This window comes from Phaseolus vulgaris, chromosome 5 (genome assembly GCF_000499845.2).
Source record: "Phaseolus vulgaris cultivar G19833 chromosome 5, P. vulgaris v2.0, whole genome shotgun sequence".
Taxonomy (NCBI): domain Eukaryota; kingdom Viridiplantae; phylum Streptophyta; class Magnoliopsida; order Fabales; family Fabaceae; genus Phaseolus; species Phaseolus vulgaris.
This window is the reverse complement of record NC_023755.2, coordinates 38,137,923-38,158,795: the sequence shown is the minus strand read 5'-3', so window position 1 is coordinate 38,158,795 and position 20,873 is coordinate 38,137,923. Positions and strand designations below refer to the sequence as shown.

The following is a 20,873-nucleotide window of genomic DNA, read 5'->3' as shown; positions in this document are numbered from 1 at the left end:
ACAAAACTCTAACAGAGCTACCCGACAAATAATATTGAATAAATAAAGCGGAATAATAAAAGAGATAAAGAGGAAAGAACACACCCGAAAATTGTTAACGGAGTTCGGCCTGTTTAGCCTAATCTCCGAGCACAGCAAAAACAGCTCACTTTTATTACTATGAGAGAAGATATTACAAATTGGGATATATAACAGTGAAGGAGAAGAGTTTAATTTATAACCCTCAAACCTCCTTCCCAAACAATGAACCCACCGATGTGGGACTTGGGATTAAGCCAAAATCAACAGAATGGAGTATTGGGAATAGCATAACAGAAAAGAAGGAGAAAAGGAGAGAGAAATGGTAGGAGGCGAATGCTATTCAAAGGCTCCTTATCCTCAATGCTTCAAGCGTGGTTGTTCATGTTATGAACATCGGTGGTGTTAACTCCTACGTCACTGGTTCTCCTCTCGCCATCTTCGCCATTCTTCTTGTTTCTGATGTTTATGGTATTCAACTAACTTTTTCTCTTCAATTCATTCCACTCTTTCTGTGTCTGAATGATTCAGTTCCATCTATATCTGCTTTCTTTCTTTCTGCTTTTCCTGTCACTAGCAATCTCTTTGGTATGCTAAATTTACTGTTTACGAAGAAGCATTTCACTGTATTTGTGAGGATTTAGGGTTTTTCCGAATAGGTGATTTCAGTAGATTACTGGAATTGAGAGAAGTTATGAATAGGACGGAGAGAAAGTAAAGGATCTGTTGATATCTTGCGTAAATGACCATTTTGTCCCCTTTATTTATTTGAGGTTTTTTATATTCTTTTAAATTATTATTGTCGAGTAATAAATAATATTTTTGTACTAATAATTATTTTTAAGAAATAATTTATTTTCGTTTTCTTAATTATTTTTTTTAAAATATTTATGTTTTCCAGAACAATTTTGACTTTACATAAAAAAAGATTAACTCACAGAAACTTTCATTAACTTAATCAAATTAGTCATCTCCATCAATAAATTTTCTACTCAATTTTAGTATTTTTCCATTAAATTAAATTGCCTCACTTTTTTCAAACCACTTTTATACGAAGATGGAGAAAGTAAGAAAAAGAAACCTTAAACAAGTATGGATGAAAACTTATGAAAAGAAAAAAAGAAAAGAAAATAAGGTTACTTAGACGAACAAAGAATGAATGATGAATATTTAATTGCTTTAATAGAATAAACTTAATTGTATATTAATATATTTAAAAAATATTTTATAAAATACTTTTTAAATAATTTAATATAAAAAGTTATTTTTTTAAAGTTAATTAAAATTAAAGCTAAATTTTAAATAAAACATATTATAATATTTAACATATAAAAAGGGATGTTTTAAAACAATAATATATTAAAATAAATTATTTTACTTGATATTAAAATTGAAATTAATTAATTTTATTTATTTATTATTTTTAATTATTTATTTATAAATATAATTATTAATCAAACCTGTATAACTGTATATTTATGTAAATATAATATTTATAATATATTATAATTGATTATATTATAGATATTATATATATATATATAAGTGATTACTTTACTATTTGTAATTAATTATATACAAATTTTCGTTGTATTTATTTGTATTTTCAAATAGAAATTGATATTATTTTTTTTATTTTAATATTTATGTTTATTCTTTTGTTTGTTGGGTTTCCTTCTCTTTTTTTGCGTCTTTCCATCTCTTGAAACAACATTTGACACAGTCAATTTATTTTGCAAGATTTAAAACAGCACTTTTAAAGGTATGATTTACTTTGTATGTCTAATTTACTAAATTTTGTAATGATTCACTTTGTATGTCTAATTTACTAAATTTTGTTCAATCTGTTTATTCTTTCTCCCTCTGTACTGTACTAAGTACATCTATAATTTGAGATCGCGACAAGTTAAGAGTGAGCCGTAACGCATTCTATATTTAATTTTTCTTTTTCACATCCTAATGACGAATCAGACAAGCTTTTAATTTTAATAATTTTGTTAGGTAAAGGGTCTCTTGCATGTGTAGTTTGTACGTCTACATGCTTTTATATATACCTTGTGTGTGTTAGACGGTGTGGGGCTATACTGGACGATGATAACTTCCTTAGCAACAAGTCATTGCTACGGTTCATCGCTTGAATCTTTCATAGTTCTTGAAAGATTCTTCACAACAACATCTTATAATTATTGATCAAGTTTTTCTTAATCATCAACAATTAGATCATCTACTTGTTGTGTGATTATTAGTGTCTATGATAAGATCGATTTTAATAAAGATGGTGGGTCTTTGTAAGTTTTTTTCAAATTTGGAACAAACTAAAGACCTATTATGCTACTCAATCCTAAATAAATAAACTTAAATTATAACTAGGAAATCCAAAGAAAAACAGATCAATCACCACATATCTTCTTGGTATCAAGAAGATTGTTGACAATCTCGTTCTTATTGGTGTTCTAATAATGTCTGATGATCATATTGATGTCATTCTCGATAGCTTACTAAAAGAATATCACAACTTCGTAACTTTTGTTACCTCTCATGTGGATCATTACACCATTGAAAATATTGAAGCACTTTTACTAGTCTAAGAGGAGCATTTTGACAAACATCATCTGTCTTAGTTGTCTATCCTTTAGGTTGATCTTGTTTCTAAGTCAACATAAAACCAATCATGATCTGAATATTAGCATAATCATAATTCTTAGGGTGGATATCGTCATTCTAGTCCTACTCACAGAGGAAGTTGTGCTTCATTTTGCAATTCTAGATTCTTTAAAGGACCTTCTAGAAACAAAACTTTTAATCGTTCTTCATGGACGCTTGCATCATCACCTTTCGAGATCCATTGCCAATATGTGACAAAACGGAACACACTGTTATTGATTGTTGGCAAATGTATGATATTGATTCTACCAACATTATTAATGATAACGCTTTTGAGCTTTTCTTCTCAACGAGTGATGTTGGAGAACCATCTCTTCTTAGCACACTGTCAACTGTGACAGGTTCTCTGGTGTTGCACACCATCTCACCAATCACTTCAATACTTTTTCCATATAAATTGCATATATTGGACATGGGGTTGTTAAAGTAGGTAAAGGATCAAGTACAAAAATTCATCATATTGGATCTACTCTTTACACTACACCACACACTAACAGTCTCATTCATATAAATTCTTTATGTACTTACCATTACTAAAAAAATCGTAAGTGTCTCCAAATTTACTAAAAACAATAATGTATTTTTTGAAATCATTGTCTTGTCAAACATCAAGATACAAAGGTGAGAAAGGGAAGAATAATGTAGTATGTGTATAGGAAAAAAAGAGTTTTGTCAACAAATGAAGCCTAAGATTCACCAGAAAACAAATATGACATAAACATAAACTTTATCACTAAAACAATTAAAAATAGAGGAAGAAAAATTGTCCAACCAAATTTTCATGATGTTAAGTCCAATTTCAATTGTTAATTTATTCATAATTCTAAATAAACCAGAGGATCTCCGTTAAACATAGACTTTTCATACTTAATGTACCATCAAATAACAATTCATACATTATCTCAAATGTATGACATCAATTTCATACGATTTTCATCATACAGTATCATTTAAAAAGTGATCCACAACATTCAAAAGTCTATTTGACATAAAAAAATAACTCTTTAATACTAAATCATCAAAACCTAATATTTCCACCAATTTAAATAATATATAAACAAACAACCCAATATATAAACACACAACATCCCTGCAAGAGAAATTGAATATTGGGACCACGTCCCTTCCACATCCAGATCTTCTAGTCTAGGGTTTTATTAAAAATTAAATTTAGCTTCCCTTACCTCAATTGTTTGTTTGCTTTTCAAACAATTTCTAGAATTTTATTCCCCACTGTCTGGATAAGCTTCAAGATTTATAGGCCTAATGCAAGTTATCCAAACAGAACAAAAATGCAGTATATAGTATAATAAATTGAGAGGATTAAACTTCTCAACTGATCCCACCAAGATTGATGACTAAATCCTAAGGAAAAATAGAGAACAAATGAACTTTAGAGAAAAATGAACTTACTTTGTTTGAAAATCTGATCGGGTAAAAATGTTCCATAACTTGCCAACTACAATGTGATCGATCAGATTCTAAAATAGATGAAGATTGAGAGAAAAAAATTAAGAGAGAGAGAAAGAGAAGAGAATATGGTGAGAAAGAAAAAGAAAATGGAGGGCACTCTGTGGGGGAAGGGGGTCGTGGCTCTGCTTTTAATTTTTTTTACTCCGTTACAAAATTAACATTGAATGATAAGACTTCTTGCTTTCCACAAACTTTCATAGTCTATTCAACCACCTATCTGACACTACTAGAGTGACCTATACTTAAACGACACCAAGTAATAAGTCATTACATATATTGTTTACTATTGTTCAAGAAGAGAATATAGACACTCAGGCAATAGGGAGTATCACACAAGTAATGACTTATAGTATGAGTGAAAAAATTTGAAGAAACACTCAACTAGTATAATAATGACAATAATAATAATAGTATTCACAATATTAATAATAATATTAGCATTAATATATTGTTAACAATATTGATCATAATATTAATATTATTATTATCATCATGTATTAATAATAATAATAACATTATTATTAATGACAATATTAAAAATAATAAAAATATTAATAATAATGACAATATTAATGATAATAAAAATATCAATAATAATGACAATATTAATAATAATAAAAATATTAATAATAATGACAATATTAATATTATAATAATGATAATAGTGATATTAATAATATTAATAATATTATTATTGTTAATAGTAATCAATAACAATATTAGTAAAATTAATAATATTAATATTAGTAGTAATAATAATAATAATATGAAATATTAATATTATTAATAATATTATTAATAAAATTATCAATATTATTATTAATAGTATTAATTATTATTAATATTATTAAGTATAATTAATATTATTAAGTATAATTAATATTATTCATATTATTATTAATAACATTATTAATATTAATATTACTTTTAATATTATTGACAATAATTAATAATATTGTTAACAATATTGATGATAATATTAATATTATTATTATTATCGTGTATTAATAATAATAATAATAAGATTAGTATTATTAATATTATTGGTATTGCTAATTTTTATTAATATTAATATTACTATAATCTATATTCTATATGTAAGATCAATAAATAACGCATAACTTTATTTACCTACTTGTCCAATTATCATTGTCTACTAATAATATCCTTTAAAAGTTATGTCATCTCAACATGTCAAAATTAAGTATGAAATTTATCTAAAAATTATTGTTGTCACACTACTTCATCGTTACACACGAAAATATTCATAGTTAAATCGATTTTACCTACAAATAGTAATTCGTACGTAAAATTTGTATGTAAGTCTTAATTTATCTACAAATTCAAATCAGTTGGTAATAACAATTTTTTTTTGTAGTATTATAAAACAAATCCAAGTAAACATCACCCTTAAAAAAAAAAATGAAATTGGTTGTTACTACTGATATTTATGATGAGTTAAGTGTTAGACTTAGGTTAAATATGCTTAATACAAGTCTTTTAAAATGTATCAAGTGTGGTAAATTAGATAGTTTCACTTATGATTGAAGATTCTTATATCTTTGTTAAAAATAATTCAATTACAACTTGTTCTATGTGTTCTATGATGACAATATGATGTGATTGATACATGTATAAAAATTAATTTAGATATCAATAATCTTTTTAGTCTTTGTCAATAATATCAATAATATCTAATTTAGGTCAATATAATGACTAACTATTTTGTCTCTAAAATTAGTTTCTATTTAGTAATTTTATTGTAGTTTTACAATATTTAAATTCCAACATCTTTTATATTTTGCATAATAATTTATTTAATTTGAATAAAATAAATGAAGGATTTTTTGGAGTTTTTTATTTTTAAAGTTAGTTAAAAAGAACTTCAAACAAAATTATGTTACTATTTTATTTTGACTTAGGAAGGCTTAAGTTTGATAGTAGATTCCTATATATAGATAGTTAGTTAGGTATTATTCTTTGTATTAGTAAGTAATTTAGGAGTTCTAAAATAATTAGTATTGGAGAAAAAAAAAATTAGTGGTAACTTGATGATAAAATAAAATATTATCATCATTTATTAAATGTTATTTAATTTATTTTAGAATTTTTTTTATTTGATAAGATAACAACTTCTGATGATATTTTTAGTTAGTAGATTATATTAACATATGTAAGAAGAAATATTTTTTTTTATCTTTAAGTACACATTTTATATAGTTCCTAATTCAAAATAATATCTATTCATATGTATATATCAACATTTGTCAACATACGCCCTAAATTTTATTATATTTTTATTGGTTATTACAATATTGCTTATACAACAATTAAAACATTATACATATGAAATTATTGTAAAATAACAATTGCACATGATAAGTCGATTTCTATTATAATAGAAATTTCTATTATATAACTTCTTGTTATAAACCAAATTAATAGTTAATCTTAAATTTTGATAATAGAGACATTTTTTTAAAGATTCTTTAATCTCCCTATATAGAAAGATATTTAACAACAAATCATAAATAAGAGGTCAACCTCCCAAAAAATGATAAAGACAGCTGGATATAAAAAAAAAACCACTAAAAACTACCATCTTTTCTTAAGCAAGAATTACAACTAAAAAAACAATGAAATACCAAAAAAACAATATATATAGTTACAACCAAATATCTTTTGCTTATCTCAATCTTTATCTTATGAGTTAAAAAGTTTATAAATACACATTAATCTCTCATCTAAGCATTCATTCAATTTTCTCATTATTACTGATCTACATTCAAAAATTCTAAAGGGTGGATCTTTCATCATCAATCTCTCTCAACGGGCTTGGTGTGTACATCATGAAGATGACACGTGATGGATTTATTCTCTTGGTGTTCTTCACTCTCATTACCACATTTTCATCCATTAGTGTTGCACAACAACAATCATCTGTTGTCGAAGTTCTTTCTCTCAATCGAAACAATTTTCCCAAAGACTTCGTTTTCGGTACTGCATCTGCTGCATACCAGGTAAATGCTTTTCTTATTCTCAATGCAAAATCCTTCACATTTTACCATTTTCTTATGTTTCTTCATCACATGTACGAATAGTACGAAGGTGCGGCAAACGAAGGTGGAAGAAAACCAAGTATATGGGATGCATACACCCACAAATATCCAGGTTTTGTTTTCTGTGTTTCAATATCTCAAATATCATATAAATTATCTTATACTTTCTAAACTTAAAAATAGTTCACAATAGTCTGATTATATATGTGTAATAACTTGCAGATAGGATAAACAATGGAAGTAATGGAGATGTAGCAGTTGACCAATATCATCGCTACAAGGTAAAGTCCAAATTCTTAGTGATGATCAATGAAGAAAACAATTATCTCTCTCCCTCAATGTATCTAATTATTTTTTGGATGTTGTTTTCAATTTACATAACAGGAAGATATTCAGATAATGAAGAATATGAATCTGGATGCATACAGATTCTCCATCTCTTGGTCTAGAGTCCTACCAAGTGAGATAAAAGTTTATGAACAATTATTGGTTTTGTAATAATTCTAGTTGGATCTTTCGCTATATATAACTATTTGAATTTTTTTTAAAAACACTTGTTCATATATAGATGGAAAGCGTAGTGGAGGCATAAATCCAGAAGGAATCAGATATTACAACAACCTCATTAATAATTTGCTAGCCAACGGTCAATATTCTCTTGTTTTCTTTTTTAATTAAAGTTTACATCTTATAATAAAGTAAGTGACAATAACAATAGTTATGTGTGAAATATTAACATTGCAGGTCTAACACCATATGTCACACTTTTTCACTGGGATCTTCCCCAAGCATTGGAAGAAGAATATGGAGGTTTCTTAAGTCGTCAAGTTGTGTAAGTTATACAAAATTTATTTTCTATTCAAAATCAGTAGTAATATAATTACAAATATATGTTATACATAATTCTTATCTTTTTAAAATAGCATGAGATGCCCAATTAAATTAGATCAACACATGACATCACCCAACTAATAATTTGTTGATTCTTGATTTTTAGAGGTGATTTTCGAAACTACGCAGAAGTTTGTTTCAAATACTTTGGAGACAGAGTGAAACATTGGATTACTCTAAATGAGCCATTGACCTATAGTAGTACTGGTTATGCAAGTGGGAGTTTTGCACCAGGTCGATGCTCTAAATGGCTAGATTCAACTTGTCTTGGTGGTGACTCAGGAACAGAACCTTATATAGTTTCACATTATCAACTACTTGCTCATGCAGCTGCGGTAGATGTGTACAAGAAAAAGTTTAAGGTTTTTTATCATACATGAGAACTTTTAAGTCTTCACATTTTATTAGATTTCCACATTGTTGTGAAAGTTCAAGTACTATAGTATAACTCTTTTGCTTATTTAATATTCAAAACACTTTATGCAGAATACTCAGAAAGGAATAATTGGCATAACACTTAATTCTAATTGGGTTGAACCATATTCAAATAGTCAAACAGATAAGGAAGCTTCCGAACGTGCACTTGACTTCTCGTTTGGATGGTAAGTATTTATATTTATATGAGAATATTGTCATGACAACACGCATTATTGAAGAGAATATATGCAGTTGTTTTTATGTCTTTTTTATGCAATCATTCTCAATTTTGATATTTTTATATGTAAAATAATTATAGGTACATGGAACCATTGACATCAGGAAAATATCCAGATAGCATGTGCTCCCTAGTTGGTAAACGATTGCCAAAGTTCTCTAAAAAAGAAGCAAAACTTCTTGCTGGTTCTATGGATTTTCTTGGACTAAACTATTACACCACTAACTATGCTACCAATGCATCCAAATCCAACAAACCAAGTTATACTACAGATTCTAATGTCCATGCATTAAGTGAGGAAACCTTTTATCTATAAATTATTTAATTATTTAAGTTATAAATGTTAAATTTGTGGAACTCACATTTTTCTTATGTTTCCATTGGCCAGTTGTTCGCAACGGGATTCCTATTGGTCCACAGGTATATATTTGGTCATGTCAAACTATAGATACATGTCGTTATTAGTTATTGGTTTTTCTATAACTAACTTGTAATTACACTTACAGTTTGGTCCAAGTTGGTTATTTGTCTATCCCAAAGGAATTAGAAAATTATTGCTTTATACCAGTACAAAGTACAACAATCCTTTGATCTACATAACAGAAAATGGTAATTACACCAAGTTTCTTTTTTATTATCTTCAAAATATAGAATTTTAATGTCAAGTTTGTACCTTTATTTGTAATTTGTCTTCTAACATATTAATGTATATTACTTTTTATTTATAGGCATGGGTGATATTAGCGTTGATCCAACATTATCCGTAAAAGAAATGCTTCAAGATACTTATAGAATTGATTATCATTATCGTCATCTTTATTATCTACTCTCAGCAATAAGGTAATGCATTATTTTTTAACATATTAATATTTATTTGCTTTTTAAATCTAATACAAATTTATTTTTTTGACTTTATAAGGGATGGCGTACGAGTAAAGGGATATTTTGCATGGTCATTGTTGGATAATTTTGAATGGAAAGATGGTTATAATGTACGGTTTGGACTAAACTTTGTGGACTACAAAAATGGTTTGAAGCGACATGCCAAACAATCTGCAAAATGGTTCAAAGCTTTTCTGCTAAAGAATTAGACTTGTGAGAGTCTAGCATCATTTTCCCTATAACACATTATGATTATTATTAGATGTTAGAAAGTCTCTTTAATGTAATTGAACTTATTTAATGATCTTTAATAAAGTATGTGTTTATTATTTTTTTATCAATTTAATGCTTATTTAATATTTTCTCTTTCTCGTTTTAAGTGTAGTAAAATAATATTAATTTCATTTAATTATTTATACTCTTTTTTTTTTATCAGCAATGAATAAATAAAATTAAAGGGATACTTCAGGGGTATCCCAACCCATATACAGTAACCAGAAGTGGACTTCCTATATCATCCACAAAAGAAGCTCTCCTTTATGGTTGGAGCAGAATAACCTTAAAGTGAGAAAACCATACCCAAAAATATAACCAACAGGTTACCTCAAAGCAACACTCAACTTTACCGAAACTCCCAGGACCGAGCCACCTACATTCACCTCGCCACGCGACTACACACAAATGGAGAACGCCGCTACCTCGATCGGCGATCTTGTTGACCTTTGCATTACTTCGGCGACCACCGACTACACACATATGGAGAACGCCGCTTCATTGATCGCGTTCATGTTGACCTATGGTGAACGCCGCTTCATCAACTAGCGATCATGTTGATCTTTGCATACCTTCGGCGACCACCGACTACGCACGCATGGAGATCGCCGTTTCATCGACCGACGATCATGTTGACCTTTGCATAACTTTCGACGACCACCGACTACGCACGCATGGAGATCGTCATTCCATCGATCGGCGACCTTAACTTCGACGACCATCGACTACGCATGCATGGAGATCGTCGTTTCATCGACCGACGATCATGTTGACCTTGTATAACTTCGACGACCACCGACTACACACATATAGGGAACGCCGTTTCATCGATCGGCGATCATGTTGACAACGCCGCTTCATCGACCGACGATCATGTTGACCTTTGCATACCTTCGACGACCACCGATTACGCATGCATGGAGATCGCCGTTTCATCGACCGACGATCTCCAAAACTTGCGTACAGGGATTCAAGGTACCAAAAGTCACAGCTTTATACCAAAGTACCAGGACTGCTCCATCAAGCCAGTCTAGGCCTTAAGCGCCGTTTGCGATCTTGACCTTCCACCACCTAGCAGCAGGACACCTTCCGTCAGATGGGGCCCCATCCACATAGTGGACATAGATGACGTTGCCCAGGCAGAGTTTTGTTATATTGCAGCTATTCAGAACTCCTTCTACTTTGGTCCCACCCCACATCATCAGCCCAAGCTCTTCGTAGGGGCATCTTCCAGCACCACCTTACACCTACCACCCCAAGAAAATCAGACTGGCCACCCAAAACCCCACTTAGCTTGACTACTACAACCTACTTATAGCTGGACAAGCAGGGGTTTGGATTTAACATCCAATCTGTAAGGGAGAACGAAAACCTATCCCCTTTGTGCTTCAACCACAGCCACGACCTTAGTTGGGCCTTATATAACACTTCTTCTACATCTACTACACCTTGGTTAAAGAGGATAGCATTTCTATGTTCCCACAAACACCACACAACAGCTGCCCACATCCCTTTCCATACTAAGTTTTGCTTATGGTTTGCTTGGAACAAATGGAAGCTCTCTAAGTGGGCCACAATGTCATTATGTTGCACAAAATCAACTCCAATCCATTTGAAGCACATTGTCCATACTTTCCAAGCCTGTTCGCATTCAATAAAGAGATGCTGATACGATTCATCAACAGTTCCACACAGCACGCATAACTCAGAGGTTAACTGGACGCCTCTCCTACTCAACGCCACTCGTGTCAGAATTCTGCCCCTAAGCACCCTCCAAGCCGTGGTCAGCACATTGGGGAACATCTTGACCTTCCACAAAAGCTTGAACACCTCTACTTGGGGGCCCCTTTCAGAGTCCGCTAAGCACTCATAAGCCGACCTTACTGTGTAGCACCCGGACTCTTCGCACCTCCACACCTGGACATCGTTCACGTCCTTTACAACACAAGCATTAGCAATATATAAGCGAAGATCAAATTCCAACTGTGTTTCCCATTCAAACCTTGCTCTTCTCCAACTTAAAGACCACTGCCATGTCGAACCTACCCACACTCCAACCTCCTCCACCTTCTGGCCTTGGCTCATAGAGATAGAGAATAACCTTGGGAAGAGGGTTTTGAGATTCGAGTTCCCAACCCACACGTCCTCCCAGAACCTGATTTTGTCGCCCCCCCTAATTTCCACTCAACATGATCTTGGAACCACCCTTCTCCTCGCCCTTCCTTACATACCTTCACCAAGTCTCTCCACCACCATGATTTGTATTTCTCCCGAAGCTGAACGCTATTATTTCCCAGTCCATACTTGGAGTCCAACATCTCCTTCCACCTCCCTCGCTCTTCTGATATACACCGCCACTTCCACTTTACTAGCAAGGCGAAATTGAACTTTCTGATGTCTCTGATCCCCAACCCACCTTCCTCTCTCTTCTTACATAGGTCCTTCCAGCTGATCCAAGAGATCGGCCTCCTCTCCTTGCCCCATCCCCACAAAAACCTCCTTTGGATGCTTGTTATGCCCTTGCACACCTCCTCCGGTGCTTTATAGAGAGACAGGTAATATAGCGGTAGGGCAGACAAGACAGATTTGACTAAGCATAATCTACCCGCCAACGACAGGAACCTCCCTTTCCACACACTAAGCCTGGATTTCAGTTTGTTCATGACAGGGTCCCAAAACTTTTTCTTCCTCGGGTTACCCCCCACCTCAAGACCCAAATAGCTAAAGGGTACACCCATCTGATCGCAATTTAGCGTCTTTATATAGCAGACCATGTTCCCTCTTTGAACATTTATACCTGCTAGCTTTGACTTATGGAAGTTAATCTTCAGTCCAGAAGCTAGCTCAAATCCCCTGAGAATGGCCTTTAGGGTCACCACATTTGAAAATATATCCTGACATAAGAACAGGGTATCATCAGCGAACTGGAGCACACCCAACTCAACCTCATTCCTACCGATTCTTAAGCCAGAGAGGAGGTTAACCTTCTGCGCTTTCCTAACTAACCCAGCAAGACCTTCAGCAACCACAATAAACAAGAATGGGGCTAGGGGATCCCCCTGTCTAAGCCCCCTGGTCGGCTTGAATTCCTCTGTGGGGCTCCCATTCACAAGCACAGAAATAGTTGCACTCTCAAGGCAACCTTGGATCCACTTAATCCACTTCCCATGAAACCCCAATCTATTCATCATATAAAAGAGGAACTCGCATCTGACAGAGTCATAAGCTTTCTCGAAGTCTACCTTTAGGCACAACCCTGACTTCTTTCCCCTCCTTAAATCCTCTAGCATCTCATTAGCCATCATAACACTATCGAGAATCCCTCTATCCTTGAGAAAAGCCGATTGGCACTCATCAATAACGCCTGGGAGCACTTTCTTCAGCCTTCCTGCTAGCACCTTTGAAATGATTTTATACATAGCACCTACAAGGGAAATAGGTCTATACTGCTCAAGACTGGTTGGGTCCCTCACTTTGGGAACAAGAGCTACAAATGAGGCATTACACCCCTTAGGGATCACTCTTGTCTTATGAAAAAGAGCCATCGCCTCCACAACGTCTTCTTTTATGAACTCCCAGCATTTCTTTACAAAGTTCAGATTGAACCCATCTGGTCCTGGACTCTTCGATCCCTCACAATGCCAAACCGCCTCCCTTATCTCTTCCACAGTGAAGTCAGCAATCAAGCCCTTATTATCATCAGAGGTAATCTTCTCAAACTCCACCCCGTCAAGTCTAACTCCAAAGTCTCATGTGGCTTTAAATCTATTCTCAAAAAGCCTCTTCGCTTCAAAACGCACCGTACTTGGTTCCTCACACCATTGACCCCCAACCTCCACCCCCTTGACTTCATTCCTGAGCCTTCTCCATCTCAGGGACGAGTTGTAGAACTTAGTGCACGAGTCTCCATTCTTGAACCAGCATGCTCTAGCTTTTTGACAGATAAGGGAATCAATCTTCTTATCAGTAAGCATTAATTTACCTACCAGATCATACCTCCTCAGCTTGTCGGGATCCGTAAGGTCTTCAACACAATCTTTACAGTCCAAGACCTCTATCTCCTTCAGAATTCCTTCCTTTGTTTTATGCAGATTTCCATACACATCCCTATTCCAAATTTTCAGATCCCCCTTTAAGCATTTCAGCTTCACCTTCATCTTCTGGAGCGCACTCCCTTGTGTCACATAAGACACCCACTTATCCTCAACCATCTTACTAAACCCCTTCTCCATAAACCACGCATCTATGGAGCGGAAGGGCTTGGGCCCCCAATCCTTATCCACTGCCTTCACCACAATAGCACAGTGATCCGAGACTTCCCTCTTTTGGACATATTGTTTGCTCATAGGCCACACTTCCAACCACTCATCCGAGACTAACACTCTGTCTAGTCTACTCTTTGCAGACCCATCTGCTTTGAACCAGGTGAAAATTTTCCCAACAACAGGCAGATCAAGAAGAGCATTCGAATCAATGAAGTTGTTAAAGCCTTCAATCTCCCTTGACTGAACCGCCCTATCCCTTATGCTTTTCCTTTCACTACGATTTCTCACAGCATTAAAGTCACCACAGAGACACCACATACTACCATGACAAGCCTGCTTTTTAATTAGATTAAATACATGCATTTACTTTAATATACAAATAAAAAAGGTTAAATATAAAACCACATAATGTTTTTTATTAAAGTCAAGAAATTATATTGCATGATTTTTCTAAATGAAACTCAAACTATATAGTTTTTAAGTATATTATAACACACAAACTACATATTATTATCTTAGTCTCATATTTAACATATATTTATACTACATAACCTATATACATAACAAACAAAACTAAAAAAAATATATAAAATGACACTAATGTAAACTCTACGAGCCTTTTTAAAATCATATGTTCCAAAATATGTTCAAATAACCGTTACCGTATTTAGAAATAATTAGTTGCGAGTAATCTTAAATTTAGTTGTATATTAATATATTCAAAAAATAATTTATAAAATATGTTTTTAAAATAATTTAATTAAAAACAAAAAAATTTGAAAATTAATTTTAAATAAAAATTATTATAATATTTAATATATAAAAAGGTGATATTTTAAAATAATAAGATATTAAAATAAATTAGTTTACTTGATATTACAATTTAAATTAGTTAATTTTATATATAAATATAATTATTCATCAAAACTGTAAACTATATATAAATATAATATAATATTTATATATATGATTATTAATTTGCTATGTGTAATTGATTATATAAAAAAAATCGTTGTATTTCTTTGCATTTTCAAATAAAAATAATATTATTTTTTTATTTTTAATATTTATGTTTATTCTTTTGTTTTTGCTTTTTTAAAACTAAGTGGACCCAGATTTTCATTATCAAAGGAAACGTTGGAACAAGGTTAATCCTTGACCCAAATAAAAAACTTTCAATTTTTTTCTTCATATATTTATATTTATTTGTTTTTTTCTGTAATTTTCCATAATAAATTATGATGACGATATTTTTCTCAAAAAAATAAAATAAAATTTAAGTTGATTCACCTTGATCATAAAAATTATGTCCAATTTTTAGAAAATTCCAAGTTTTGTAGGAACAGTTTTACAATAATTATTATTTAAAGTTAATTACTTCTCACTAACAGGTCAACTACTAGTTTTATTAACTCAGTAGTTTCTTCAAGTTTTGTACATTCGTAACAAATAATAAAAACGTATTACAATCCAAAGCATCTAAGATATACTAATGAATTGGTATAAACTTAAGTATAACTAATAATTTACTATTTATTATAAATAAAAAAGGAAACATAGCATGACAAAATATATTAAAAAAATAGACCGTAAATAAAATCTAAATTTATAATTGTAAATATATGAATTTGATAAAATAATAAATAAAAATATTTAATTATATTTAGTTTACAAACAATTTTACATAATAATCAAATATTAAACATAATATAATAATAATAATAATAATATAATAATAATAATAATAATAATAATAATAATAAAAGTTACATGATGGGACATAGAGATGTTTCATCTCTGGTAAGATTGTGATATTGGTTTGAAACTTATTTATATATTTTTATTAAAATAAAATTCTTAATAAATTTTAATATAATAGTTAAGACAATGATTTAACGGCCAGATTGTAAATCATTGATTGAGTCTATCTACAATTAAAAATAATAATTATAATACATGTTTAATATAATTTGATAACATTTAAAACTTATTTTTTTTATTATAATGAGATATTAATATACAAACAAAGAAATAGAGTTTATGCTAATGTGATTCCATAATTTAAATTTCAAAACGTGAGAGTGAGAAATGTTTTTATTTTAAGATAGGATAAAGATTTATAATAATAGTCAAATTAAAATATTTATTTTACAATGTATTATTTTAAAAAAAAAACTTTAAATATTCACACACAAAAAAAAAACAAAAATCTCTTAAGAATTTCAATTATTTTTTTTTAAAATATCTTAATAATCATATAAATTTTTATATTATGATTAACTCGTGACCCATTATAACATGTTAAATTTATTTAAAAATTATTTATTTTAATTTACAATTTACAAAATAAATATTATTCATGCGTGGTTTTTTTAGAAGAATCATTAGTTTGTGATTTAATTTCTAAAATAGTAATAAAGAAACTATAAAATATTAATTTGTGTGGAAAAATTGAATTACATATGTTGAGTTAATCAATAAGAGAAAGATGATTTCAAGAATTTTTATTAATTAGTTAAAAAAATAAAAATGAATAATAGTTAGACTTATATACAAGTTTGCACACATGAGACAAAAATCATCAATTTAAAAAAAGATCATTAAAATTATCGAATCTCTAAATATCTTTCTTCTTAAAAGAACATTAAATACTTACAAAACAAAAGTAAAATCTCAAAAGATGTCAACTATTTCATTCTAAATTTGTTAATTATTATATATTTTTTTGGAAATTATGATTAATTTATCATCATTATTAATATGATATTTGTGGCTAATTCCATTCAATCGAAAAACTTGAACACACAGTATAGATATTTTTCAATATAATTTATTTCATATTTAAAATAATATTGTCTGAAAAATAATAAATTATTTAGTTAAAAAACACAAACCACTATTATTTGTGTTTTTTTATCGTAAAAGAATGAATTCAATTAAAAGCTTCAAACCCGTATAAAATAAAACCGAAAAAAAAAACACAGACACGAAAAACCTCATTAATTCCATCAATATATATCATATATAGAAATACTGGCAATTTCTTTGTATTTTACATACATTACCCTTGAATTGTTTTATTTAAAATTAAGAACATTTATAATAGTTGCTTACTACAAAATTTAATGTTTTCAAGATATGATTATAATTCAATATAGTTAATAATAAAATGATACTTATCTAATATCTGAATATATATAAATAAAATATGAAAAACAATATTCAGTTACAACTAAATATCTTTTTGTTATTTCGGGACTTAAAAAGTTTATAAATACACATTAAATTCTTATTTAAGTATTCATTCAATGTTAAAAAAACTTCCAAAGATATGATTATAATTGTTAACAAAATTATACTTATCTAATATCTAAATATATATAAATAAAATATCAAAAATAATATATATAGTTACAACTAAATATCTTTTTTTTATCTAAATCTTTATATCATGACATACAAAGGTTATAAATACACATTAATCTCTTGTCTAAGCATTCATTCAATTTTTTCATCTAATATTGATCTACATTCAAGAATTCTTAAAGGTGGATCTTTCATCATCAATCTCTCTCAACGGGTTTGGTGTGTACATCATGAAGATGACACGTGATGGATTTATTCTTTTGGTGTTCTTCTCTCTCATTACCACATTTTCATCAATTAGTGTTGCACAACAACAGTCATCTGTTGTCGAAGTTCTTTCTCTCAATCGAAACAGTTTTCCCAAAGACTTCGTTTTCGGTACTGCATCTGCTGCTTACCAGGTAAATGCTTTTCTTATTCTCATCGCAAAACCCTTCACATTTCACCATTTTCTTATGTTTCTTCATCACTTGTACGAATAGTACGAAGGTGCAGCAAATGAAGGTGGAAGAAAACCAAGTATATGGGATGCATACACCCACAAATATCCAGGTTTTGTTTTTTGTGTTTCAATCTCTCATAATATCATATAAATTGTGTTATACTTTCTAAACATAAAAATAGTTCACAATAGTATGATTATAAATGTGTGATAACTTGCAGATAGGATAAATAATGGGAGTAATGGAGATGTAGCAGTTGACCAATATCATCGCTACAAGGTAAAGTCCAAATTTCTAGTGATGATCAATGAAGAAACAAATTATTTATCTCCTTCAATGTAATTAATTATTTTTTGGATGTTGTTTTCAATTTACATAACAGGAAGATATTCAGATAATGAAAAATATGAATCTGGATGCATACAGATTCTCCATCTCTTGGTCAAGAGTCCTACCAAGTGAGATTTTTTTTGTAATAATTGTAATTGGATATTTCACTTTACCTATTTCAATCTTCTTTTTTTATAAAAAAAAAAAAAAAAAAACTTGTTCATATATAGATGGAAAGCTTAGTGGAGGCATAAACCCAGAAGGAATCAAATATTACAACAACCTCATCAATAATTTGCTAGCTAACGGTCAACATTCATGCTTTACTCTCTTGTTTTTTCTTAATTAAAGTTTATATTTTATAGGAAGTGACAATAACAATAGTTATGTGTGAAATATTAATATTGCAGATCTAACACCATATGTCACACTTTTTCATTGGGATCTTTCCCGAGCTCTGGAAGATGAATACGGAGGTTTTTTAAGTCGTCGCGTTGTGTAAGTTATATAAAATTTATTTTCTATTCAAAATATGGTAAAGGAAGATTTGTTATTGTGCTACAAAACGATTTTTTAAATAGTTTGTTCAATTTTCTATGGATAAAGACTCTCGAAAGATATATAAGATTATACACTTCAATAGATGCATTAAGGGATATAATTATTTTTAATATACTAAATTTTTTACTAATTATCAATTTAAATTTATGATTTTTGTTGCTTCTTGATTTTCAGAGGTGATTTTCGAAACTACGCAGAAGTTTGTTTCAAATACTTTGGAGACCGAGTAAAACATTGGATTACTCTAAACGAGCCATTGACCTACAGTAGTACTGGTTATGCAGTTGGGAGTTTTGCACCAGGTCGATGCTCTAAATGGCTAGATTCAACTTGTCTTGGTGGTGACTCAGGAACAGAACCTTATATAGTGTCACATTATCAACTACTTGCTCATGCAGCTGCCGTAAATGTGTACAAGAAAAAGTTTAAGGTTTTTTAGCCTTCATGAGAGACTTTTAAATCTTCACATTTTATTAGATTTCCACATTGTTGTGAAAGTTCAAGTACTATAGTATAACTCTTTTGCTTATTTAACATTCAAAAACACTTTATGCAGAATACTCAGAAAGGAATAATTGGCATAACACTTAATTCTAATTGGGTTGAACCATATTCAAATAGCCAAGCAGATAAGAAGCTTCTGAACGATCACTTGACTTCTCATTTGGATGGTAAGTAATTAAATTTATATGAGAATATCGTCATGACAACACGCATTATTGAAGAGAATATATGCAGTTGTTTTATGTCTTTTGTATGCAATTGTTCTCAAATTTGATATTTTTATATGTAAAATAATTATAGGTACATGGAACCATTGACATCAGGAAAGTATCCAAAGACCATGCGTTCCCTAGTTGGTAAACGATTGCCAAAGTTCTCTAAAAGAGAAGTAAAACTTCTTGCTGGTTCAATGGATTTTCTTGGCCTAAACTATTACACCACTAACTATGCTACCAATACATCCAAATCCAACAAACCAAGTTATACTACAGATTCTAATGTCCATGCATTAAGTAAGGAAACCTCTTATTTATCAATTATTTAAGTTATAAATGTTGAATTTGTGAAAATCACATTTTGCTTGTTTCCATTGGCCAACTGTTCGTGATGGGATTCCTATTGGTCCACAGGTATATATGTGGTCATGTCAAACTATATATACATGTCGTTATTAGTTATTTGTTTTTCTATAACTAACTTGTGATTACACTTGCAGTTTGGTCCAAGTTGGTTATTTATCTACCCCAAAGGAATTAGAAAATTATTGCTTTATACAAGTACAAAGTACAACAATCCTTTGATCTACATAACAGAAAATGGTAATTATACCAAGTTTCATTTTTATTGTCTTCAAAATATAGAATTGTAATGTCAAGTTTGTACCTTTATTTGTAATTTGTCTTCTAACATATTAATGTATATTACTTTTTATTTATAGGCATGGGTGATATTAGCGTTGATCCAACATTATCTGTAAAAGAAATGCTTCAAGATACTTATAGAATTGACTATCATTATCGTCATCTTTATTATCTACTCTCAGCAATCAGGTAATGCATTATTTTTCACATATTAATATTTATTTGCTTTTTAAATCTAATATAAATTTATTTTGTTGACTTTATAAGGGATGCCGTACGAGTAAATGGATATTTTGCATGGTCGTTGTTGGACAATTTTGAATGGAAAGATGGTTATAATGTACGGTTTGGACTAAACTTTGTGGATTACAAAAATGGTTTGAAGCAACATGCCAAACAATATGCAAAATGGTTCAAAGCTTTTCTTCGAAAGAATTAGACTTATGGGAGTCTAGCATCATTTTCCCTATAACACATTATGATTATTATTAGATGTTAGAAAGTATCTTTGATGTAATGGAACTTATTTAATAATCTTCAATATGTGTTTATTATTTTTTTATTGATTTAATGCTTATTTAATATTTCCTATTTCCTGTGGTAAAATAGCATTGGTTACATTTTAATTT

General features: G+C 30.3%; 1 protein-coding gene and 1 pseudogene across 1 annotated transcript; both read left to right on the top strand.

The window, feature by feature from the left end:
• Nucleotides 1-292: 292 nt before the first annotated feature.
• LOC137835770 (beta-glucosidase 24-like) lies at nt 293-9,983 on the top strand. Its single transcript, XM_068644426.1, has 14 exons — nt 293-489; nt 6,956-7,175; nt 7,257-7,326; nt 7,437-7,495; nt 7,599-7,674; nt 7,783-7,860; nt 7,959-8,046; nt 8,212-8,467; nt 8,592-8,707; nt 8,842-9,053; nt 9,149-9,180; nt 9,267-9,369; nt 9,489-9,600; nt 9,680-9,983. Exons 2-14 carry the CDS (start codon nt 7,005-7,007, stop codon nt 9,849-9,851), a joined length of 1,545 nt encoding a protein of 514 aa, XP_068500527.1. The 5' UTR covers nt 293-489; nt 6,956-7,004; the 3' UTR covers nt 9,852-9,983.
• A 7,745-nt stretch (nt 9,984-17,728) lies between these two features.
• On the top strand, nt 17,729-20,711 carry LOC137835772 (isoflavonoid 7-O-beta-apiosyl-glucoside beta-glycosidase-like; annotated as a pseudogene).
• The last annotated feature ends 162 nt before the right edge of the window (nt 20,712-20,873 follow it).

What these genes read in the sequence shown, in the direction of transcription:
- LOC137835770 (XM_068644426.1), top strand. Translation starts at nt 7,005, where the DNA reads ATGAAGATGACACGTGATGGATTTATTCTCTTGGTGTTCTTCACTCTC. An exon ending in ACCAATATCATCGCTACAAG is followed by an intron (nt 7,496 to 7,598) that starts GTAAAGTCCAAA and finishes TTTACATAACAG; the next exon opens with GAAGATATTCAGATAATGAA. An exon ending in GGATTCCTATTGGTCCACAG is followed by an intron (nt 9,181 to 9,266) that starts GTATATATTTGG and finishes TTACACTTACAG; the next exon opens with TTTGGTCCAAGTTGGTTATT.